The 26993-nt window shown below is 42.6% G+C and overlaps 1 protein-coding gene across 5 annotated transcripts in view; it reads left to right on the forward strand.

Moving 5' to 3' along the window:
* The window catches only part of LOC127415801 (E3 ubiquitin-protein ligase TRIM9), a 260197-nt gene that overhangs the window by 174537 nt on the left and 58667 nt on the right, over positions 1–26993 (forward strand). For 3 of the 5 annotated variants that reach the window (XM_051654752.1, XM_051654751.1, XM_051654753.1), the window contains exons 6-7: positions 23554–23622; positions 24162–24322. In XM_051654752.1, the coding sequence (XP_051510712.1) occupies positions 23554–23622; positions 24162–24322 (230 nt within the window). The remainder of the gene's footprint in view (positions 1–23553; positions 23623–24161; positions 24323–26993) is intronic. The other 2 variants (XM_051654754.1, XM_051654755.1) reach the window with 2 other exon arrangements.

The following is a 26993-nucleotide window of genomic DNA, read 5'->3' on the forward strand; positions in this document are numbered from 1 at the left end:
GTTTTAATGACTTCAACCTAAGTGTATGTAAACTTCTGACTTCAACTGTGTGTATATATATGTGTGTGTGTGTGTGTGTGTGTGTGTGTGTCTATACACACACACACACACACACTATACAGTATATATGCATACATACAATATATATATAGAGAGTATATATATATATATATATATATATATATATATATGTAAAAGAGGACGCGAGAAGCAGTTTTCCTTTTTCAGGTGACGCTTTTATTTCCCCTCTTCCTCGACACCACTTTATAGTTACGTTTATACACTCTTTCCACACTAACACACACACTGCTTCTACAAATAACTTCCACTATTCGGGAATGGTCACTCTGGCTCAGCTCTGTCATATCCAGTCCCACTATGAGCGTTGTGTCGCTCTCTTTATGCCGCTCTCCCCGTGCTCACTGAAATTAGAGACAGGTGTTAGAATTTAGCTCAGGAGTAAGCGCCCTTACCGCTTTCTCTCTCCGGAGAGATGCTTGACCACGCCCCCGCTGCCACATATCCCCACCGCCCGACTCAGGCCGGGCGACATCCGGCCTGCCTACCACTCCCCCCCATTCCTGGAAAGGAAGTCGGCGACAGCCATCTGCGCCCCCGGTCTGTGGACCACCTTAAACTTAAACGGCTGAAGAGCCAGATACCAACGGATGATCCGGGCGTTAGTATCTTTCATGCGGTGGAGCCACTGGAGTGGGGCGTGATCCGAGCAGAGGGTGAAGGCCCGCCCCAACAGGTAGTATCGGAGAGTGAGGACCGCCCACTTGATGGCGAGACACTCCTTTTCCACGGTGCTGTACTTAGTTTCCCTTAACGAGAGCTTACGGCTAATGTACAGCACCGGGCGCTCCTCCCCCCCCCACCACCTGCGAGAGCACAGCCCCCAGCCCCCTGTCTGAAGCATCTGTCTGTAAAACAAAAGGGAGAGAGAAGTCAGGTGAATGTAACAGCGGCCCCCCGCAAAGTGCGGCTTTAACTTGCGTGAACGCCTGTTGACACTGCTTCGTCCACTGGACCAGATCTGGAGCTCCCTTTTTAGTGAGATCAGTCAGCGGGCTGGTGACGTCCGAATAGTTAGGCACAAACCTCCTATAATAGCCAGCCAGCCCCAGGAACTGTCTCACCCCCTTTTTGGTCTTGGGTCTCGGGCAGGTCGCAATCGCCGCTGTCTTTTCAATTTGGGGACGCACCTGCCCGTGGCCCAAGTGGAACCCCAGATACCGTACCTCCACCCGCCCAATCTCACACTTCTTCGGGTTCGCTGTGAGCCCCGCTTGGCGCAGCGATCTCAGAACCGCCCTCAGGTGTTGCATATGGCGTAAGCTGAATGCGGCCTGAGGATTCGGTCCATGAGACGCTGAAACGTAGCCGGGGCCCCAAACAAACCGAACGGAAGTGTCACAAATTGGTGTGGAGAAGGCGGTTTTCTCACGGGAAATTGGTGTCAAGGGGATCTGCCAATAACCCTTCGTCAAATCCAATGTTGAATAAAACCGAGCAGTGCCTAACCGATCGAGCAACTCATCAACGCGAGGCATTGGATATGCATCAAATTTAGACACCGCGTTGACTTTTCTATAATCCACACAGAATCGCACAGACCCGTCGCTCTTAGGCACTAGAACAACTGGGCTGGACCAATCACTGTGGGATTCTTCTATTACCCCCATATCGAGCATTGCATCCAATTCTTCCCGAACAATTTTCTTTTTGTGTTCGGGTAGTCAATAGGGGCGGCTACGTACCACCACCCCCGGCTCGGTCTCGATGTGGTGATGGATGAGGTTTGTACGTCCCAGTAGAGGGGAAAACACATCTGCAAACTCCTGTTGCAACCTGGCAACCTCCGCGAGTTGGCTCGATGAGAGGTGGTCTCCGCAAGTGACCGGGGTGAACTGTTTATGTTTTGAGCTCACCTCCGGTCCAAGCTCCGCCTTCTCAGGAACCACCGTAGCCAAAGTCACGGGGACCGCCTCCCTCCACAATTTTAGGAGATTGAGGTGGTATATTTGACGTGCGTCCCCTCTATCGGATCGTTTAACCTCATAATCGAGATCTCCCACTCGTCGTGTGACCTCAAAGGGTCCTTGCCACTTGGCGAGTAATTTAGAGCTCGATGTGGGAAGCAATACAAGCACTTTATCTCCCGGTGCAAATTCCCTTAGCTGAGTTCCCCTGTCATACAGTCGGCGCTGTCGTTCTTGAGCTTGGAGCAAATTCTCCTGTGTTAGTTGCCCCAAGGTGTGGAGTTTTGCTCTAAGATCAAGAACGTACTGAATTTCATTTTTACTGTTTGAAGGTCCCTCCTCCCAGGCCTCTCGCATTACATCAAGCACGCCGCGTGGGCGTCGCCCATATAGCAGCTCGAATGGGGAGAAGCCAGTGGAGGCTTGCGGGACCTCTCGTACTGCAAATAACAGGGGGTCGAGCCATTTATCCCAATTTCTAGAATCATCGTGCACGAACTTACGAATCATGTTTTTGAGGGTTTTATTAAATCGTTCCACCAGGCCATCTGTTTGAGGATGGTATACACTGGTGCGAATCGATTTAATATTTAACAGTTAGTACAGCTCGCGTAGTGTCCGTGACATAAACGTTGTGCCTTGATCGGTGAGGATTTCTTTCGGAATCCCCACCCGGGAGATTATTTTGAAGAGTGCCTCCGCAACACTGCGTGCTGAGATGTTGCGAAGAGGCACTGCTTCCGGATATCGCGTTGCATAGTCCACTAGGACCAATACAAAGCGATGTCCGCGTGCTGACCGTTCTAATGGCCTGACGAGGTCCATTCCAATTCTCTCAAAGGGGACCTCGATCAAAGGGAGAGGGCGCAATGGCGCTTTTGGGGTGGCCGGTGGGTTAACCAGCTGGCATTCGCAGCATGCCGCACACCACCTGCGGACATCGCCGCCAATGCCCGGCCAATAGAAACGGGCTATTAGACGGTTCAGTGTTTTCCTTTCTCCTAGGTGACCTGCCATGGGATTATAATGAGCCGTCTGGAATACCATTTCCCGACGGCTCCTTGGAATCAAAAGTTGGGTTGTATCCTCTTTGGTTCGAGTGTCCTGTGTCACTCGATACAACCGCTCATTTATAATTGCAAAATAGGGATATGAAAGTGCGATGTCAGGCTGGAGTCGTTGACCATCGATAACTCTCACTTGGTCAAAGGCGTGTTTAAGGGTTTCGTCTCGTGACTGCTCCAAAGGGAAATCCCCCTCAGGGAATTCCCTGAGAAGGGGAGGGGCCGCAGCCTCTCCCCCTCTCTCGTCATCATGACGTGGAGCTGTCGAGGACGGCCCCGGCTCCGCCTCCCCTGCCAGAGCATCGCACATCACACATCTCCCTATTTTCACACAGGACCCATCCGCACAAATTCCCTTTAATAAAGTTTTAAAATCAGGCCAATCAGTCCCCAGAATCAGCGGATGGGTGAGGCGGGAACTAACCGCAGCCTCCACTCTATGCTTTTTCCCCTGAAATTTAATTGTCAGGGTCACCACTGGATACTTGTGAATATCCCCGTGTACACACTTCACCTTCACCGTTTTGGATGTGACCAATGCCTCGGGTTGAACCAGGCGTTGGTGGATAGTGGTTTGATTACACCCGGTATCCACCAACGCTTGGTGAGTACCCCCCTTGACACTTACCGGTATCCGGTACGCTCCGGCCCGGTCGGGGGCAGCCTGTGGGAGGTCAGAGACCCGCACCACAATCCCCAGCTCCATCAGAGGGCACTGATCTCGGAAGTGGCTCGGGTCTCCACACCTCCAGCAGGCCGGCCCAGGCGCCATGCCCGCACTTGCGTCGGCGGGCGCCCCCCCCTGAGGGGGAGAGCGGCGGGGCACTGGAGTAGGGGAAGGTGTCGCCTCCCACACCCGGGGAACTGGTCTCAGGGGCTGGGTTCCTCCTCGTCTGCGTGGGGCAGGAACGGGACCAGGAGAGAGAGCAGACGAGAGAGAGAGAGGGGAGGGGGAAGAAACAGAGGGAGGAGAGAGAAGGTAGGAGGGATCTTCCGTCCTCGGGATCGCCGCCATGTGGTCCTCCGCAAGTCGGATAGCTTCCTCCAACGACGCCGGGCGGTGGCACTGGACCCACTCTGCCATTCCTTTTGTCAGTCGAACTATGAACTGTTCCAGTACCACCTGGTCGATAATTCCCTGGACGTCGCGATCCCCCGCTAACAGCCATCTTCGGCAGGCGTCACGGAGCCGCTGGGCAAAGGCAAACGGGCGGTCAGAGCTTTCCAACTTCAAGCTCCGGAAGAGTTGACAACTTTCCTCCGGAGTGCGACCAACCCGTTGCAAGATGGCTTTTTTTAGATCTCCGTAGGCCAGGAGGCTCGACGCTGGCAGTTGTTGAGCCGCGAGCTGGGCTTCCCCGGACAGTAGTGGGATCAGTCGGGCTGCCCATTGGCCGAGCGGCCAGCCCCAGATCTCGGCGGTCCGCTCAAACAAATCCAGGAAAGCCTCGGGGTCGTCCGCCGCCCCCATTTTCTGTAATGCTGGCAGGGGTAACGGCGTGGGTGTGTCCGGGGTCGCGGCTGAGGATGCCCCCTGGCTGAGGAGGCTCCGGATCGCCTGCCGGTCCTCGGCTTGAGCATGCATGAGCTCGACAAACCGGCGGTCTTGATCTTGTCGGAGCTCAAGCAGCGTTTGTTGGTGGTTCCGATGTAGGCTGGCGAGGGCTTGTAGGATCTCCGCCAACTGGGAGGACTCTACGGAACGACCTCCATCCATCTTCGACCCAAACTTCAATTCCCGGGTTTCGGCACCAGTGTAAAAGAGGACGCGAGAAGCAGTTTTCCTTTTTCAGGTGACGCTTTTATTTCCCCTCTTCCTCGACACCACTTTATAGTTACGTTTATACACTCTTTCCACACTAACACACACACTGCTTCTACAGATAACTTCCACTATTCGGGAATGGTCACTCTGGCTCAGCTCTGTCATATCCAGTCCCACTCTGAGCGTTGTGTCGCTCTCTTTATGCCGCTCTCCCCGTGCTCACTGAAATTAGAGACAGGTGTTAGACATAATTTAGCTCAGGAGTAAGCGCCCTTACCGCTTTCTCTCTCCGGAGAGATGCTTGACCACGCCCCCGCTGCCACAATATACAAATCCACTTAAAACTTAAAAAAAAATAATTAAGAAACCACTGCAAAATTATAAGTTTCTCTTGATTTACTATTTACTGTATATATATATATATATATATATATACACACACACACACATACATACATACACACTGGCGGCCAAAAGTTTGGAATAATGTATAGATTTTGCTGTTTTGGAAGGAAATTGGTCCTTTAGTTCACCAAAGTGTCATTCAACTGATCACAAAGTATAGTCAGGACATTACTGATGTAAAAAAACAGCACCATCACTATTTGAATAAAGTCATTTTTGATCGAATCCAGACAGGCCCCATTTCCAGTAGCCATCACTGCAACACCTTATTCTTGAGTAATTATGCTAAATTGCTAATTTGGTACTAGAAAACCACTTGCCATTATATCAAACACTGCTGAAAGCTATTTGGTTCATTAAATGAAGCTTAACATTGTCTTTGTTTTTGAGTTGCCACATTATGCAATACACTGGCATGTCTTAAGTTCAAAATTGGCAAAAAAGAAACAGCTTTCTCTAGAAACTCATCAGTCAATCATTGTTTTGAGGAATGAAGGCTATACAATGCTTGAAATTGCCAAAAAAAAAAAAAAAAAACGAAGATTTCGTACAAAAGGTGTACACTACAGTCTTCAAAGACAAAGGACAACTTGATCTAACAAGGACAGAAAAAGAGATGTGGAAGGCCCAGATGTACAAATAAACAAGAGGACAAGTACAGAGTATCTAGTTCGAGAAATAGACGCCTCACATGTCCTCATGTCACAGCTTCATTGAACACCAGTTTTAGCCTCCATTTGAATGTAACATTCCCCAACTCTATAGGACAGCTGTTAAATAGGACATCTGATTCACTCGCGTTTTTCACCAGACCGCTTATTTTACATAGACTACTAATTAAAAGAAATATTTTGCGGCAGTGCAGCAGCTCCATAAAGCCCAGAACATAAGCCAAAGGAGAGTTGTCAGATTTTAACTTAAGCCTTTACGATCATCTTAACTGACATCGTTCGTTATTTTACGAGTAATGTAACGTTAACATTAAAGTTGAACTTTAAGGGGTCTTGAAATGGGAAATACAATTTTCCTTGATCTTTTTACATATAAGAGGTCATAGTATTATATAAACATACTGTAAGTTTCAGAACTCAAAACTTATTTTTTAGTCCAAAAAAAGGCTTTCTTGAAACCAATATTCCTAAACGACTCATTTTGTACTTCCTCATCTGTATTATGTAATAGAGATGAATACATCAGCACAAGTTTGCCTCTGCATAAACAGGTCAATGCCTACGTCTTCATTATCGCCTCTTTGGCCCGCCCACAGGTCAATGCGGTGATGAGACGAGAGTCAGCACGGCAGGGATAAACACAGGGATTATTGTAGCAACAAGAGGTTCGAGATGTCTGCAAAGTTTACAAAATATTGTGCAGTGCCAGGTTGTAGAAAAATAGACTCTTTGCATTTGATTCCTAATGATCCTAACATTAGGAAAGAGTGGCTGACGTTTATTTTTAATGAAGTCCCGGATTGTGTCAGTAAGACAGTGTTTGTTTGTTCGCTTCATTTTACTGTGGATTCTTTTTCAAACAAGACACAGTTTGACGCAGGCTTTGCAGAGAGACTTAAATTAAAAGTTGATGCAGTGCCAACTATATTGGACCCACAGTATTGTCACAACAGACAAGTGTGAGTATCCATGTTAATTGTATTGCTTCATATTTTACAGACTGTTAGATATGTACTGAGTATTTGAATATTTTCACCAACATTTCCAAGCTTTATTAGAACTATTCATGAGAAACTATTCGCTGGATTTATATTTAGTTTTTTTTTGATTTGATCATAGTGATTTTAAAAATGTGTATTAGTGGAGGTCATGTGACGCCATGCAAAAAGCAGACGTGTGAGCGACGAGCTCTGCGCACTTTGCTAATTTTTAATTATTCTCATGTTATAATCTGGTGAAATTTGATACACCCAGTTACACATTTGCTCTTTGAGGTAAAACATGGCAAAGAAGTCAAAATCCTCAGGCTCTGGAGACAGTAAAAGACACTCACGTGTACAGACTGGGGACTTGATTTAGATGGCGTGGCGGGAGAGGAGATCCAGCGTCAGTTGTCCAACATGTCGGTGATGCTTAAGAAGGTTCTTGCTGACTTGGAGGATCTCGCTGTAATACGTCGATCGATTACGGCAATGGAAATAAAATTCTCTGAGTTAGTTACAAGAGTGGCAGATGCTGAGAAATGAATCGATTATTTGGAGTCTTCGGAGAGGGAATCATTCGCTAATTCACCCACGACCAAAGTTGATTTGGAATGGGTTCTTGAAAAGCTTCAAGATCTTGAGAATAGAAGCTGCAGGAATAACATTCGAATAGTTGGAATTCCTGAGCATGAGGAGGGCAGAGATATGGTGAAATTCCTGGACGAGCTCTTCCTGAGTCTGCGCGACATAACAGGCCACAAGCTGAAAAGAGTCCCTGCTCACAGATCTGCTGAAGGAGACAGGCCCCGATCAATCCTGGCCAGATTTCTGAGATCATCCGATTAAAGATCTTGTGTTGCACCAGGCGAGGAGCAAAGGAAAGCTTTCTTGGAAGAATTATAATATTTTCTTGTTCCCGGACTTTGCGAGTTCGACAAGAGAGAAACGCGATCGGTTCAGGGAATGCAAGAAACTCTTGCATCAACGTAAGATCACATTTGCATTGATGTTTCCGGCCAAGCTGATAATAGAAGCGAAGGACGGTCGCAAAGTATTTACATGTCCCAATCAGGCAATGTCTTTTATAGAATCAATGGGTGAGTAAACCATCAGATGTTTCTCATATGAGTGGGTCGACTCGCTGTACTTACTCTGGCTTTTGAGGAAGCTGGGCATCATTTTAGTTTCTTTCTGCGTTGGCTCCGCCTAGCGGCTGGAGTTTGTTTTGTGAATAACACTTTTCCTTAAAGAAACTTTTGCATTGACGGAAGATCACTTTTACATTGAAGTTCCCGGCCAGTTTGAGAGTGGACACTATGGATGACCGCAAAATATCTACATGCTGCTCACACAAAAGGATGTCTTTTATAAAGTTGACAAATTGAGTAAGTCATGGTATATACTTTTATGTGGCCTCCGAGTGAATTGACTTGATCATCCGGGGAACCGGGATGCCGGATTTGTTTCTTTTAGCATTGGTTCTGCCTAGCGGTTGGAGTATGTTCTGTTGAATAACACTCCTTTGGAACAGCTGGGGATTATTCTTTTGTTCTTCGTGCTTATGCCTCCTGCTGGCTGGAGTATGTTTTGTTGAGTATTTTTACGGGACACTGGAATAATTACGTCATCTGCTGAACTCATAACTGCTGGCTCATTGATCATTCGTTTTTTCTGTCCGAGGAATCTGAACGGTTTTATATCGGCTGGAATTTGTTTTGTGGAGGATCACACCTTTGAGACAGTTCTGTGAATGAATCTACATCTTCTTTGTGTTCATTCTGCCTATTGGCTGGGGTTAATTTTACAAAGTATTTTCTGTTATGTAATTTTGCCTCACAAATTTGTGAGGCAAAATTGTGCATTCCGATGGTAAAGTTGTCGTGGAGGCTCGTGGGTGTTCATGGACCTTTTGAGTTTAGAGGGATCGTCGCAAGTTGGCGCTGTCGTGCGCGGGGTTAATGCGCACGTTTTTCTTTTTTCTGTTTGTTTTGTTCGGGGGGAAGTTCGGGGTTTGATTATTTCACTAATGGGGAATGTGGTCTGTATTATTTTATTTTTGACACACAATTTATTTTTTCTACTATATAAAAATGTCAATTGTTAAAATGAGTGGATTGTCTCTCTCCTCATGGAATGTAAATGGGTTAGGGCACCCTATAAAAAGAAGGAAGGTTATAACTTTTCTTAAACGTAAGAAATATGATATAGTGTTTCTTCAAGAAATGCATCTTTCCTCACAGGAAGCTGAAAAATTTGGGAAGATATGGGGTGGACATTTTTTTTTTAGTGCTGGCTCAAGTAAGAGCAAGGGAGTCATTATATTGGTAAATAAGCATCTACAATTCAAATGTCTCAAACAGATTAAAGATAAATTAGGGAGATTAATTATTGTTTTAGCTGAAATTCAGGGGCAAAGGTTTATTTTGGCTAATATTTACTCACCTAATGTTGATTATCAGGTCTTTTTTAAAGATCTTGAAGGGATGTTGCAAGCCGCTGGCACCCCTCATGATATAATATTGGGAGGACACTTTAATCTATTGATGGACTCGGTCCTTGATCATAGTGAAGCAAAAGTGTGTAAGCCCCCTAGAGCAACATTGATGCTTCACAGGATGTGTAAAAATCTTGGTCTAACAGATATTTGGAGACTTTTGAACCCATCTGGTAGGGACTATACATTTTTTTCATCAGTCCATAAGTTTTATTCTAGAATAGATTTTTTTTAATATCCAAGTCCCTCATTTCATCTGATTGCTCAATTGGAAACATCTTAGTCTCAGATCATGCCCTGGTGAGTTTAGAGGTGTTGCCACATATAGAGAAAAAGAAATCATATAGTTGGTGCTTTAATGTATCCCTTTTGCAAAATCCTGATTTCCAACAAATGTTAAAGACTGAAATCAATGTTTAAATGGAGACCAACTGGTCCCCAGTATCCTCTGTGGGCATGGCTTGGGAGGCACTTAAGGCGGTTCTTAGGGGTCTGATCATACAGTATGCCTCATTCATCAAATAATCCAAAGCACGAGAATTCGTGGAGTTGGAAGGAAATATTAAAAGTGCAGAGGCAGAGCTGAAGTGCCGTATGTCATCTGATGGCCTCAGAGAATTGACCTGATTGAAATATAGATATAATACTATTTTTGTCGCGGAAAATGGAGTTTTAGTTGTTCAGGGCAAGACAGTCATACTTTGAGTCGGAGGACAAAGCAGGAAAACTTTTGGCTATTTATATAAAGCAGAGAGAGTCTTTTTCTACCATTCCCTCAGTGAAATCTGCTGGTGGTGAAATATTTACCTCAGCCATTGATATTAGTAATGCTTTTAAAGAATTCTACCTTGATCTCTATAGTTCCACATCTTCATCTACTGATGAAGATATTAGAAACTTTGTGGAACCATTAGAACTCCCTAAATTGACGACTGAGCAAAAAAATTCTCTTGATTCTGAGATAACCTTGGAGGAGCTTGATGAGGTAATTAAGGCCCTGCCTACAGGCAAGGCTCCGGGGCCTGATGGCTTTGCCACTGAGTTTTTCAAATCTTATGCTACAGAACTGGCTCCAATTTTGTTAGTAGTGTATACGGAATCATTAAAGAATGGAAAGCTCCCGCCAAACATGACACAAGCCCGGATCAGTCTGATTCTTAAAAAGGACAAAGATCCAAGCGAGTGTAAAAGTTACCGTCCAATTTCCCTGATCCAGTTAGATGTAAAAATTGTGTCAAAAATTCTGGCTAACCGATTAAGTACAATTATGATATCACTTATACATATAGATCAGGTGGGGTTTATTTGGGGCCGTAGCTCTTCTGATAACATTAGGTGTTTCATCAATATCATGTGGTAAGTAGCGAATGATCAATCTCCGGTCGCTGCCATCTCACTTGAATGCAAAAAGGCATTTGATATGGTAGAATGGTATTAACTTTTTAAGAGTTTGGGAATTTATGGGTTTGGGAGTACTTTTATTGGTTGGATTAAGTTACTTTATAGACACCCTGTAGCAGCGGTACTAATTTAAGATTATTTTACTCTGGATAGGGGCACCCGGCAGGGTTGCCCTCTTTCCCCATTTTTGTTCTGTCTTGCCCTGGAACCATTAGCAGCCACGATAAGAAAGGAGGATGATTTTCCAGGGATGATTGTGGGAGGTGTGGCGCATAAGCTTCTGCTTTACACAGATGATATTTTATTATTCGTCTCCGACCCCACTAGATCTATGCCTTGCCTCCACAGAATTACTAATTCCTTTTCCAAGTTCTCAGGATACAAAGTCAATTGGTCTATATCCGGAGCTTTGGCTTTGACAGCATACTGTCCAGTAACGGCCTTCCAGCCGAGCGCATTCCAGTGGCCCAAACAGGGAATTAAGTATCTCTCAAAAGATTATGGGAGAGAGATTTAGACCTGGAATTGGAGGAGGGAGAATGGGCTAGGATTTTTAAAAACATAAAAACTGCATCTAGAGATGCAAGGGTGCAAATGTTGCCTCGAGCCTATGGCTAAACCCCAAACTATGCATTAATAAGTCCCCTTTTTGTTGGTCTGAGTGGATTGTGAGGGGGGTTAATACACTCGGTGATCTTTATGAGAGTGGTGTGATGAGATCCTTTGAAAATTTGGTTCAATATTTTGGTATTCCCCAGATCTCAGTTTTTTAGGTATCTTCATCTACGACACTTGCTCTGTACTATTTTTAGGAATAGCATACACCCCCCTAGAGTGGCAGATACTCTGGGAGAGGTGATTTCTGCTGTTGGAAAAGGCCATGAGGCATCAGTGTATTACTGCTTATTAATTCAGAGTCTGGGGGACGGAGTCTCAACCACTCTCAAAAGATTATGGGAGAGAGATTTAGACCTGGAACTGGAGGAGGGAGAATGGGCTAGGATTTTAAAAAACATAAAAACTGCATCTAGAGATGCAAGGGTGCACCTTATACAGTTCAAGATTTTACATTGGTTCTATTGGACCCCCTCTAAATTGTATAGGCTTGTCTTAAAGACACACCCACCTGCTGGAGATGCCAATCAGAGTATGGAGATTTAACCCGTGTCTTTTGGGGGTGTGTTGAAATTCAAAAGTTTTGGTTAAAGGTGCAGAGTCTGGTATGCGAGGTGTTAGGTATTCGGGTATTATTCTGCCCCAGACTCTGTATCTTGGGTGATGAGGCGGTCATTGACATTGTAAGTAGACACATAAAGAATTGGGTCTTAACCAGTGTCATGATCACCAGGCAGATCATTTTGAGGGGCTGGAGGTTGGCTGGAGCACCCTCTTTTCAGGAGTGGTGCTCAGAGATGGGAAGGGTGGCGGCCTTTGAGGAAGTTACATTCAGAGGAACGGGGAGGTATAAAGTGTTCGTGGAGAAATGGGGCGGGTATTTGTCATTTGTGGATGTGTGATTATTGTTGTTGTGTTTTTTTTTATTTGTTTATTTATTTTTTATTTTATATTTTATGTGTGTGCATGTGTGTCTATGTCATTTAAGACCACTGTTATGTTGCTGGAGTTAGGGTGGGATTGGGAGGGGGAGGAGTAATAGTTGGGGTTAAGTTTGATTCTATGTATATATGTTTTGTTCTGTGAGGTACATTTATGTGAATCAATAAAAATTGTTAATCAGAAAAAAAAGGAATAAATATTAGAGTGATTACTTACCATGCTGTCACAGACTGCAGTATCCGTGGTGTTTGTGGAGGGGGTTCATTTCCTTCAGATTAGGGATCAGACTCTGGCTCAAACATGTATGGCGGAATTCCTCCGGTTGCCATTTTTAACAATCCAAACTTTTCAAAACAATTCCACACACATAAAGGCGGGGGCGGTGATATTTATTTCATATGCAAAGATGTTACCCAATCATAGCAGTGGGTGTTTACATTGAAGTCTTAAAGGGGACACGACCCGAAAATTGAGCTTTTTAATCAGAGGGCCAAAAACAGAATAGAAAATGGACAGCTATTTCTAAATTATTACTATAAAATCATAAAATCAATCAAAAAATCATACTAATATTATAAGTGGACCTCAGTGAACATTATAAAATAAAATAAAAAATGCAATGCGTGACACCTTTAAGTGCTTCGTTACGAGCTGTCCGGTCCACAGGTGCTGATCACTTTGGCAAATATGTCCAGGTGATTGTCTTCTCAAAATGAAAATAATGTGGAAATACTAACAAACATGGAAGTTGTTTGTAACCTTGTCGAGGCGCCGAAATTTATTATCTATTACAGATTTCAATTAAATAAATAATTAGGGCTTTGGTAAGACAGGGTTTCAGATATTTGCTCAGTTTATAGAGAGAAATAAAAGTGGCGCAAGAGTGCATGTAACGAAAATGCACCCGATGAGCATCGCATAATAATAAGGGGATCTCACGTAGCCTGTGTTGTTTCTTTGACTGGAACCTGAACAGATGCACAAAGAACAGGATTAAAATGACGGATATCAGTACTGAACTACTCATAGACTTTTCTAAACAGAATGAAGGGAATCTCTCATTGCACACTCACTCTAACATTTATTTAGGCCTATTTATTTAAGTTTTAAACTTCAGGGTCACTTCACTCACATACACTATATTGCCAAAAGTATTCGCTTATCTGCCTTTAGACGCATATGAACTTAAGTGACATCCCATTCCTAATCCATAGGGTTTAATATGACGTCGGCCCACCCTTTGCAACTATAACAGCTTCAACTCTTCTGGGAAGGCTTTCCACAAGGTTTAGGAGTGTGTTTATGGGAATGTTTGACCATTCTTCCAGAAGCGCATTTGTGAGGTCAGACACTGATGTTGGACGAGAAGGCCTGGCTCGCAGTCTTCACTCTAATTCATCCCAAAGGTGCTCTATCGGGTTGAGGTTAGGACTCTGTGCAGGCCAGTCAAGTTCTTCCACACCAAACTCGCTCATCCATGTCTTTATGGACCTTGCTTTGTGCACTGGTGCGCAGTCATGTTGGAACAGGAAGGGGCCATCCCCAAACTGTTCCCACAAAGTTGGGAGCATGGAATTGTCCAAAATCTCTTGGTATGCTGAAGCATTCAGAGTTCCTTTCACTGGAACTAAGGGGCCAAGCCCAGCTCCTGAAAAACAACCCCACACCATAATCCCCCCTCCACCAAACTTCACAGTTGGCACAATGCAGTCAGACAAGTACCGTTCTCCTGGCAACCACCAAACCCAGACTCGTCCATCAGATTGCCAGATGGAGAAGCGTGATTCGTCACTCCAGAGAACATGTCTCCACTGCTCTAGAGTCCAGTGGCGGCGTGCTTTACACCACTGCGTCCGACGCTTTGCATTGCACTTGGTGAAGTATGGCTTGGATGCAGCTGCTCGGCCATGGAAACCCATTCCATGAAGCTCCCTATGCACTGTTCTTGAGCTAATCTGAAGGCCACATGAACTTTGGAGGTCTGTAGCGATTGACTCTGCAGAAAGTTGGCGACCTCTGCGCACTATGCGCCTCAGCATCCGCTGACCCCGCTCTGTCATTTTATGTGGCCTACCACTTCGTGGCTGAGTTGCTGTCATTCCCAATCGCTTCCACTTTGTTATAATACCACTGACAGTTGACTGTGGAATATTTAGTAGTGAGGAAATTTCACGACTGGACTTGTTGCACAGGTGGCATCCTATCACAGTACCACGCTGGAATTCACTGAGCTCCTGAGAGCGGCCCATTCTTTCACAAATGTTTGTAGAAGCAGTCTGCATGCCTAGGTGCTTCATTTTATACACCTGTGGCCATGGAAGTGATTGGAACACCTGAATTCAATTATTTGGACGGGTGAGCGAATACTTTTGGCAATATAGTGTATGTCTAAAGAAATATGTTTAATAAGATAATCTTTCTATTGCTATCATAGTTATGATTATCAAATAAGGCCAATAAAATGTTATACTGTTTTATGTAAATGTAGATTTATCTTTAGACCTCATTTAGACCTATCACTTTGCATACGCAGACTATGGAGACTGCCAGTTGATTTCAATGCAATTTTTTCAAATTTTTATATCCTCTAAAACAGTGTACAATGGCTTTCCAATTATCAAAATATATTAATGTAATTTATTCAATGTCCCTTTGTCTCTGATAAACTGTGAAAGATGTGAGAAAGATACATTTAAGTTGCACTTAATGGACTCAAGAGTGGTTCAAAGCTCTCGTTAATTTACAAACGTTTTTAATTAGACAACGATGCTTTTGGGAAACGCACCATAGAGATTAAGTACTACTTAAGTGCTACTAATGTTCTTCTTAGTGCTTCGGGAAACCCAGCCAACACCTGTGAAAAGCAGGAGGACTGAAATGTGTCTAATAATTATGTTTATTGCAATATCTCTTATTTTAATTTATTGTATTTATTTCTATGGCCATTCATTTTCATTGTGTAACAGGGTCAGAAGGGTGCTTTCAATTGCTTTACTTAATTTTGTGTATGACCCTTCAATTATATTTAAGCTGCACTCTCCACCCATTGGGTCTGTGTAGCGAACTGGTTCCGGTTGGGCTTTTAAGATTTGCGCCAGCCGAGAGAGTGGTTATGGTGGGTGAGTGTTCCCTGGAAAAATATTTTAATTAATTTTATCTTATTTTTGGGGGGTTAACATTGACATGTATTTTGTTTTGTCATGTATGAAAGTGTATTGTATGCTCTCTTCTCAAGCTACCATGTTTTATGTGTAGTAATGTTTGATTTAATGTTCATCCTCATTAAACAACCTGCGTGAGCATGATTATTGGGACTGACCAACGCTTTTCAATGTTTTTAAACAGGTAGAGACTTTATATTTTAAATAATATGTGTAATTATTGTATACCTGTCCTATATTGTTCATACATAAAGATTAAGATTTGCGGCAGCCGAGAGAGTGGTTGTGGTGGAACATGCTTGAGCATGATTATTGGGACTGACCACCGCTTTTCAATGTGTTTAAACAGAATAAAAGAATAAAAGATGGTGTCAATCGAGTGCTTTATTCAACAACGCAGAGACAACCTGTACATGTAATTATGCAACTCTAAGTATTAGGTAAATGAGTGAATATTTACTCATAAAGGCTGAGGTAAGGGGCGCACTTCATTATATTCACAATGAAATTAAGCACAGAATAGAGGTCCACCCTGCTTCACCAAGGTCCACTGATTTGGAGATTTCTGGCCTCGCCCCTGCCTTAAACCCAAAAGAGACACTTTGTAAAAGCATAATATTTTGTGAAATTCACCTGTAGTTTAAAACCGACCCCACAGTCACACTCTAAATTCTCACACAGAGAGAAGCAAATGTATGATTTTTACCAAGCAGGTTTTTCCACAAATATCCACATTTAGGGACAGATTCGCTAAACAGTTGCGCCACTTTTGCACGTGGTATTTCAGCGCAAACACCTGCGCTAACCTATTCACTAACCACCCACAATCACGTTTAGTGGGCGCAATCAGTGCTGAAATTGCGCTGCATCTTCAATATTTAAATGAAGCCATTGTCATTCCTTTCCGCGCAAACACGCCTCCTTTCAAAGCAAATTAGGCTCATTGTAGATTGCGCATCATTCACAAAAGTTGCGTGGTGAAATTTAGATTGCGCTATTACCAACAAATGAAAGTAGGTTATAAATGTTTTCTTTTTTAAAGAGACGTTTGTGAACATTTTCAACCGATCTTATCAGCAGTAAATAATCATATTATCATCAAATGATGGAGAAGAGCATTATAACCTGGCATATATCCAGATGCGCGGTGTCGTCAAGCGCACGTTCTGCCTGTTTAAGAGATGATCCAGATATCTGGATCAAAGTGATGCTGCACGGTCCTGGCATGGTGTGTAAAATACGGTGGTCTGCGGTATCCTCTGCTATATCGTGCTCTGAATCAGAGCGCAGGATCAGAATTGCGCGTGCAAATTGCAGTCAGCAGCACTTCTGTTGCCGCATTTGCGCCGTTTTCTGATCTACATAATTCCTCTAGTGAATCGTGTACTAAACCAGCGCAGAGAGCGCGTGCAAAAAAACTGGCGCAATTACCGTTTACAATTCATTCAATTCATTGCCCCTTACTGTATCGGGATAAAATAACTGAATGGTGCTGCACAGAACTGATGGCTATGGTGGAGAGAAGTGTACCATATAGGCTACTTAACTGTTGCATTTATTAAGCCTCACCGGTTCTCCACGTAATAAAGCAATTGTCTTAAGTCAGTAGTATTATTTAACCTGTTGCCAACAACTGATAGCTGTAGAAAGAGTAGTTTCTCTGATAGTTAAATGATTTACCACAATAGAATAATAAAAAAAACCGTTTAAAACGCCTTAAATCACAGCGTATTATGGATGGCAAAACGGCACAATAACCGCCATCTGGATTGAATCTAAAACATCTATATAAACGCATTTTTGTGTTGAAAGCGCTGCAATTTACACCGTTCGCACTACAAAACTCCGTATTTTGAGGCTTTTCATCTAGAACGGCGCAATGAAAGCCGATTTTTGGATGAAAGGCATTTGGTAAATGTCGAATTATGGCTTGTTTGGCATTCCATACTCATGGTATAACTGACCCACTGAAGCAGAAGATTTCTGCTCAAAGCCGCTCACAACACCACTAATTACAAAGACATAACTGCCGCTTAGGGAAGTGGTGCAGTGAGTTTGAATTTAGGTTCAGTTCAAGTGCAATAATATCATCTTAAATATGCACGATTGTCCGAATGCCCAAAGTATATAAAGTGCTGATTTATTACACTTTTGCTTACCCAGCCACAGTATTTCCGATTAACATTTTATTATTGATTTGTAGATATATAACAAAGAAAAACACAACATATATACACTGAATCAAAATTTAACCCCCACTATTACACCTCCCCAATCACCAACCCTACCCTGACCCCCATCGAACACCCCTGTGGTCACATATAATAATACACACACACACACACACACACAAATGAAAACAAAAAAGAAAATATAATAATCATACATAATTAAAACTATACTTCTCTCTCCACAGCCCCTCCCCAAGAGTCCCCCCAAAATGCTAAACATCTGACCCATTTCCTATCAAATAAATCCCAAAACCCCAGCCTTCTACAAGACATCTCCTCGAAAGCTGCCACCCTCCCCATCTCCGTACACCACTCAGGAAATGAGGGGGCTCCAGCCGACTTCCATCCCCTTAAAATAAGCTGTCTGCCAATCATAACACTGGTCAGAACCCAATTTTTTATGTGTTTACCCCCATATTGATGACTGCCCCATCGCCCAAAATACAGAATCTGGGGCAAAATGAAATTTGAGTGCCCAATACGTCACACATAAAACTCTGAACCTTCAACCAAAATTCTTGGACCTTAACACACCACCAAAAAACATGGGTTGTATCTCCATCTTCTGAATGGTATCGCCAGCAGGTGGGTGTGTATTTAAGATCAAGCCTATACAATCTAGTGGGGGTCCAATAGAATCTATGTAAAATCTTGAGTTGCATAAGGCGCACCCTTGCACCTCAATATACAGACTTGAAATTTTTTTGAATCCTAGCCCACACTCCCTCCTCCAATACCAAGTTTTAATCTTCCTCCCATAATCTCTCGATAGAAGTTAAAGCTCTGTCCCCCAGACTCTGAATTAGCAGGGAGTAAAACACTGATGCCTCATGACATTTTCCAAAAGCAGTAATCACCTCTTACAGAGTATCTGCTGCTTTAGGGGTATGTGTGCTACTCCCAAAAATAGTACTGAGCAGGTGGCACAGCTGTAAATACCTAAAGAACTGAGATCTGGGAATCCCAAAATGCTGAACCAAATTTTCAAAGGATCTCAACACTCCACTCTCATATATGTCACCGAGTGTAATAACCCCCCCCCCCTCACAACCCACTCTGACCAGCAGAAAGAGGACTTATTAATACATAATTTTGGGTTCAGCCATATTTAAATAAATGTCCGAATTAAATAATCTGGACACTTTTGTCCATACTGAGTGCAAATGTGAGATAACGGGTTGTAACTCTCCAATTAGTTTGACAGAAAGGCTTTGCAATGGTGAAATTGGGGCAAGAACTTTCAGTTCAATACAAAACCAGGAAGGGGGCTCTCTCAGGTGGAAGCGACCAATGAGCCAAATGTCTGAGACCAAATGCATAATAATAAAACAAAATCTTGGGTAGGCCTAGCCCACCTTTTTCAATCCACCCATGTAACTTATTGAAATGTAATCTAGGACGCTTACCATTCCAAATGAAGGACTTCACTATGCTATCAAATTGCTTGAAATAAGAGAGGGGGACATCTACAGGGAGAGATTGTAGCAGGTAGTTAAATTTTGGAATACAATTCATTTTAATAACATTAACCTTCCCAATCATAGATAAATGTAATGAAGCCCACCTGCCCACATCGATCAAAAATCTTTTTATTAAGGGTTCAAAATGAACTCTAACTAAATCAGACAAATTTGCTGGGAATAAAATGCCCACATACTTAATGCCCTGTTTGGGCCACTGAAAGGCGCCCAGATGAAAAGCTGTTACTGGGCAGTAAGCTGTCAGAGCCAAAGCTTCAGATTTAGACCAATTGACTCTGTATCCTGAGAACTTAGAAGAGGAATGAATAATTCTGTGGAGGCAAGGCATAGATCTAATGGGGTCAGAGACAAATAATAAAATATAATCAGCATAAAGCAAAAGCTTATGCGCCATACCTCCCGCCACCACCCCTGGAAAATCATCTTCCCTTCTTAACGCAGCTGCTAATGGTTCCAGGGCAAGACAGAACAATAAGGGGGAAAGATGGCAACCCTGCCAGGTGCCCCTATCCAGAGTAAAATAATCTGAAATTAATCCATTTGTTTGTACTGCCACTACCGGGTGTCTATAAAGTAACTTAATCCATCCAATAAAAGTATTCCCGAACCCATATATTTCCAAAATCTTAAAAAGATGATCCCATTCTACCATATCAAACACCTTTTCGGCATCAAGTGAGATGGCAGCGACCGGAGTCTGATCATTCGCCACTGACCATGTAATATTGACCTGTTATCAGAAGAGCTACAGCCCCGAATAAACCCCACCTGATCTATACATATAAGAGATGTCATAATTTAATCGGTTAGCCTGAATTTATGACAATATTTTACCATTTAGCTGGATCAGGGAATTTGGACAGTAACTCTTACATACTTCGATCTTTGTCCTTTTTAAGAATCAGACTGATCCGGGCTTGTGTCATGGTTGGCGGAAGCTTTCCATTCTTTAATGATTCTGTATAAACTTCTAACAAAAGTGGAGCCAGTTCTGTAGCATAAGATCTAAAAAATTCAGAGGCAATGCCATCTGGCCCCGGAGACTTCCCTGTAGGCAAGGCCTTAATTACCTCGCCAACTGGCGTCCATCCCTCTAAACTCAAACAGTCCATGTTCGCCAACGAGAGCCCCCGCGACAACTTTGCTGTCGAATTGCTCAAGTTTCTATAAAAATTTTGTGAGACAGTATTACACAACAGAAGATAATCTATAAAACAAACTCCAGCCAATAGGCAGAATAAACACAAAGAATGTGTAGATTCATCCACATAACTGTCCCGAAGGTGTGTTCCTCCACAAAACAAGCTCCAGCCGCTAGCGGAACCAGCACAGAAAAAAAATAGCCATTCAGTTTCCTCGGGCAGTCAAATGAATGTTCAGTGAGCCAGCCCATTCGACTGCTACATGAGTGCAACAAATGACCCAATCACTCCAATGTCCTGCAAGAAATACTCCACAAAACAAACTCCAACTAATAGGAGGCATAAGAACAAAGAATGTGCAGATTCATCCACAACACTGTCCCGAAGGAGTGCTACTACACAAAGCAGCTCCAGTCGCTAGGTGGAACAAGCACAAAAATAAACAAAAATGGTGCTCAGTTTCCTCGGACGGTCAAGTGAATGTTCAATGAGTCAGGCTCACTTGGCTGCAAAGTGAGTACCACAAGATAACTTACTCAGTCCATTGACTTTTTGAAGGACATTGCTTGCTGGAGACATGTAATTATTTTGCGGCCATCCTTAGCATCTATTCTCAATTTGGCCGGGAACATCAGTGCAAAAGCCACCTTCCGTTGATGTGAGAGTTTCTTGCATTCCTTGAATCGATCACGTTTCTCTCTTGTCGAATTCGCAAAGTCTGGGAACAAGAAAATGCTGTGGTTCGTCCAAGAAATCCTTTGTTTACTCCTCGCCTCGTGTAACCATGAGATCTTAATCTGATGATCTCAGAAATTTGGCCAGAATTGATCGGAGCCTGTCTCCCTCAGTGGATCGCCGAACCGGAACCCTGTGAGCTCGCTCGATTTCCAGCTTATGGCCTGTTATGTCGAGCAGACTTGGGAAGAGCCCATCCAGGAATTTCACCATATCCCGATGTTCTTCGTCCTCAGGAATTCCAACAATCTGTTTCTCAACATCCCCCACTCTTGTAACCACCTCAGTGAATTTCGTCTCCATGGCAGTGATCGATCGACGTATTACAGCAAGATCCTCCAAGTCAGCAGCGACCTTCGTCAGCATTGCCGACACGTTCAACAATTCTCGCAGAATTTCCTTCACTTCACCGATCAAATTGGCTCCCGGGCTTGCGGCCCGCTGTTCAGGGGCGTCAGCTTGAGCACGTAAGTGTCATTTAATGTCTCCAGAGCCCGAGGATTTGGAATTCTTTGACATATTGTCTTCCTAAAACAGTTAAAAATCAGGCTGTATCAAATCTCACCGGTTTTTGACAATTATTAAAATTAGCAAAGTGCGCAGAGCTTGCCGTTCACACGTCCGAACCTCGCATGGCGCCACGCGACTCCCCACCCAGCTACAGTATTGAAACAAATTAATTTGTGCAATCATCCTTTGAAGTCTGTTTGAAGTCTGAATTAAACATAATAATGAAATTAAAGCACTGAATCCAGCAGAAACTTTAAGGGAGCTGTAAGCGATATTAGTGTTCTGAAGCTTTCACATGACTGAACCATTGAATTAGCCATGCCCCCTCATTCCAAAACCCCGCACTCCAAAGATAATTCTGAGACCAAAACAGAGCAAAAGAGCAAACATTTTTTTTCATGTGGCTGTCAAATTCAACAGTGGCACAATAGCACCCTCACCTGACAAACATTATTAATCATAGCCTCAATGATCTGCTTCAAAAACGAGATGAGCAAAATGATTGTCAGGTGAAAAGCGTCTATGTCCGCGGTCGGCAGACACTTTTTTGTTTGCTGTTTACAAAGTCTACAGATGTCACAGAGACCGGTGAGATTTCTCAGGACACTTATTTCATTAATATTTAGTAGGAAAATTTTTTGCATACTTTTCCATGAAAAAAATCTCTTACAGCACCTTTAATCATTATTATCGTCAGATTTTGAAGGGCTTATTACAGACGTCACTGCTTTCAGGTCGTATTGATTGGCTGCCTCCTGGCTTTTTTTTCCCCCATCTGAAAAACTTGAGCATTTCTAAACTTTTTGACATGCTTGGCTGCTCTAAACGCTTGTTCCACGCCGCTGACAATCCCCCTCGTGAGTGTGGCACTCAGCTCCAACAGGAATAAATTGAAAATGCCCGCTCAGTTCTGCTAAGACCGCATGCGCTAAACAAGGTAGGCAGATTTATTGTTTTATTAGTTACAAACCCGAACCAAACCCAAAGTTGTACTTGAAATACTGACCCGAATCCGGCCTGAAACCCGATGGGTTTTTGGGTCCCGTCGGGCTCGGTTTGGGTTGCAGACCTCAAGTTCATATAGGAAGCGTTTTGTGTTAGAAACAGCTAGATGGAGTGGTAAATGGTAAATGGTTTTAACAGCTTCAAAGTCTATACATCTTCAAATTAAAACAAGAGACTAGTGCTGTTAAATTGAGAATGATGGGGAAACAACTGCCATTGTCACACTGTCACAACAAACAAACAGGGTTAATGCACTGATCCGACAAAACCCAACAGACATTTTAATTTGTTGTTTGTTGCAATTAGTTGCCATTTGTTGGAGAGTGTGAACTAGCCTAAAGGGATAGTTCAATCCAAAATGAAAATTGTCATCAAATGAAGTTGTTCAAATTGACCCTCGTGTTGTTCAAAAACCCAGATGACTTTCTTAATTCTATGGAATGCAGAAGTAGATGTTAGGCAAAAAGTCATTCAGACAGATTTGGAACAACATGAGGGTGAGTAAATGATGACAGAATTTTCATTTTTGGGTGGACTGTCCCTTTAAGATTCTTGGGCCACATCCACACTAATACATTTTTGATTGAAAATGCATTGATTTAGCTATGCCTTCCACACACTGAAAGGATGTTTTCCTCAACCAAAAACAAGACTTTAATGAACGCTCTCTACTGCATGCTTTGGAAAACTATGACGTTAGGAATCCACAACTGAAAATGTATGAGAGTGGCCTTGAATTTCATTTTAGAATGTGAATCGAGAAACCAGGGTCTATTTAAAAACCATTTCAAAATCTTACAAGCTCAATTCTAATATCTTATTCAAGCATGTTTTGACTGCCCTACACAATTCAAATTTAAATTCTATAATTGCCAGTTTCAGTGGCAAATAATCTGTAATCTCTAGAATTTTACCACTAGACTCACACATACAACACATGCTTTGTCCAATATCATATTTCAGATGGTCAGGAGGCTGCATTATTGACACAAATACTTGCAGGTGGCCAGAAAGAGGCGGAGAACACAGGAGGTATTTCAGAGCTACAAATTCAAACTGTTCCCCTAAAATACCCGACTCCACACAAACCTACAGCCCCTTTCCCCTTGTATGTTTTAGAGGCACCAGTGACTTTCTAGAAGTGCTTACTCCCATGCATGTCACTCTCCAATTTACCCTTGTTTAAAGCTGAAGTGTGTCATTTTTTTATGTTAAAATACTTTCTCCTATCCTAGCTTAATATGCATAAACAAGTAAGTCATTTGTAAGTTTTTTCCCCCCAAAAATTAAACACTGCATCTCTGTAGCACTTTCAAAACATTGCTCTGTTTGTTTAAGTGGCCCGTCAGCTTGACACAGCAACACTGGCTCAATCAATGGTACCAGTATGGGGAAGAACTATATGTTTGGTGACTAAAGGAAGACATTTCATGAAAGCAGCCATTATTTGTGCAATTCTGTTTGGTGATGCTAGTGGTGCAGAAATTACACACTTCAGCTTTTACCTTCTGATTCCTTTCTGGATGGCAGTCAGTGCTTAAATGTGTGCTGTGTAAAATTTTATCTTTTAGCAGAAATTCCCACAGTTCCTCCTGCTCCACTGTTGCAGTTGGAAAAGTGTTGCACACGGAACAACAGTGTCACTCTGGCCTGGAGGATAACTACAGTCCAGGCCTTGCCTGTAGAAGCATACATACTGGAGCTGGATGACGGCAATGGCGGACCTTACCGGGTACATATTTTGGTTGAACACTGAGATCATGCAGTGGTTATGGAAAAAATATATTTCTTAGATATTTTGTACAGTCAATGAGTGCTTAACTCTCACATTTACTAATAAAAATTTACTATGGTAACCAAAGTTTCTGCCAACATACCATCAAAGTAGTACAGTATAAGGAGTATACATCATGTGTGTGAATACACATATTCTCTACTATTATGTTTGGACAATTAAAGATACTGTAGTTCAGGGATGGTTAACTTTGAAGGGGGCGAGGGCAAACATTTTTTTCTCCATTCTACCAAGGGGCTGGATTACAAATCTGCACTCTAACAATGTTCACCCCTTTACTCAATTTCCTCATTATTGTGGGTAATCTATGCACAACTAATGCAATGTTCTTTTAAAGATTCTGTTACCTATATTAACATTTTTATTTAACAATATTTATATAAACAAATATAATTATTTTGTAACTTGCTTTACTAAAGCATGCCGTTCACATGTATGAATTCATGTTCAGTTGACAAGCAATATACTTCAGACTTACATTTTCAAGAAAATTTATCTAATTTGCATTGTCTACATTTGCAACAGACAAACACACAAATGAACAGACAGCATTTTCAATCCCACCTCATAAAACAGCTTATAGGTATTAGTTAAAATCGAAATATTATCATCAATAACAATACTGGATACAAGAACATAACATTTCAGTGCATTAATACAAAACATTTCAGCACCACAAAATACACACACGGACCAAACAGTCCCGTGCATCAGAGAATATTCTTTCAATTCGCAAGACTTTTCAACAATCAGTCAGGCATCTCAATCGTGCATTTCTTCAAAGTTTATCCCACTTATAACAACTTTTTCTAAGCGAAACAGAATTAGATGTCTTTGGTGATTCCCGCACTGTCATAGATTTCGTAAAACCTTTTGATGCCTTTTAACCTTGTATTTTATTTACCCTTTACATCTGTGTGGAGAGCAGCTCTGGTGTATGTATCTCTCATACTGTACGCCTCTTTGATCACTTGATCAATGGTGTATTTGCAAATCAAATTGAAATCTTTAATGACAGATTTCATATCCAGGCAAACAAAAGACATGGGTTCCACCTGCGTACATTAACAATAGCGTGCACAATGTCACTGACAAGCTGAGGTCAAACTTTATTAACTCAATTTACTTTATAAATGATGAGCAAGTGTAAGATGTTGCATGCTAGAATCCTAGAGTGATCAGCAGGTCTGCTAAGAACAAGCGACCTCTTCTGGTCAGTAATTGTAATAGCATAATAAACTGAATGCAATCTTTACATAATCCCTTTTTCAAAGAAATAAAATCAATCCTCAGTCTTGTCTGACGGGCTGTATTCAACGATACAGAGGGCCGTATATGGTAATTTATAAGTGCGCAAGTTTCAGTATACTATGTGTGTGTGTAGTTGTACTGCATGGCACAATGTGTATGCAACAAGTCGCTTCTGGTTCTGGAAGAAATATTGGAAAAAGTCATGTAGCAAAGAAAGAAAAATGCCCAGCTTTTGGACAATAGTGCCACATTTGCAAAAAATGTAATCATTACAAGATTTATTTACAGAATGTCTATATATGAACTTGAGGTAGACCAGCCCAACTGCGAAAAGACCTATGTCGATGACATTGAAATTGATGTGTTAATGCCGTCAATCCTGTCATGGCCGAGCAGGAAGAGGTCACGCTGCACATAAACAAAATTGCAATTGAGGTAAAAGTCGACATGGGCAAAATGCAACATAAACATAAACTTTCAAATGAGTTCCAAATTAGAGAAGACCAGTAAAGCAAGAGACATCTACCAGTCTAGTTGCATATTGTGGATCCAAAATTGAAACACAAGGCCTAGTGACACTGCTGTGCTGTCTAAATGGACATAATCACTTGCTTCCTTTCTTCATAGTGGACCAGAATGTTAAACCACTGCTGATAGCGTCCATGATAGCGACACACAAAAAGGACAGACAAGAAATTAGACTGTGCATCAATCCTAAGGACCTCAACTCTGCCTTAAAAAGACCTCACCACATGTGTACAGTGTTTTCTGTGCTGGATGCAAAGAACTAATTTTGGCAGATATGCCTGGACCAAAAGTCTTCAATGTTGGCCACATTCAGTATTCCATTTGGGCACTACAGATTCCTTTGTATGTCGTTTGGAATCAACTCAGAAAGCGAGGTGTTCCAGTGCTCAGTGGAACAGCTGTTCATGGGTTAACCATGTGCAATCATTGTTGAAGACATCATCATCGGAGACCATGGACCCATAGAACACGATGAAAACCTAAAATAAGTACTCAACCGAGCATGTGAAATCCACCAAGAGTAAGTTAAATCCTGCCAAGTGTAAGTTTCACCTGGACCAAGTCAACTACGTAGGCCACATCTTCACCAGCGAAGGCCTAAAAGCAGATCCTTCCAAAACCAAGGCAATCACTGACATGCCAGTCCCTAAAGATGTTCCAGCATTACAATGCTGCCGTGGCATGGTAAATTATTTGGGGAAGTTCATTCCAAATTTCAGCGACATCGCTGCCCCCCTGAGAAAGCTGACACACAAAGAGACAGCATAGCAAGCATTTGACAGCCTCAAATCATGCTTATCCAGCCCACCAGTCCTATCATACTACAATG

This window comes from Myxocyprinus asiaticus, chromosome 25 (assembly GCF_019703515.2).
Source record: "Myxocyprinus asiaticus isolate MX2 ecotype Aquarium Trade chromosome 25, UBuf_Myxa_2, whole genome shotgun sequence".
In the NCBI taxonomy this organism is placed as follows: Eukaryota; Metazoa; Chordata; class Actinopteri; order Cypriniformes; family Catostomidae; genus Myxocyprinus; species Myxocyprinus asiaticus.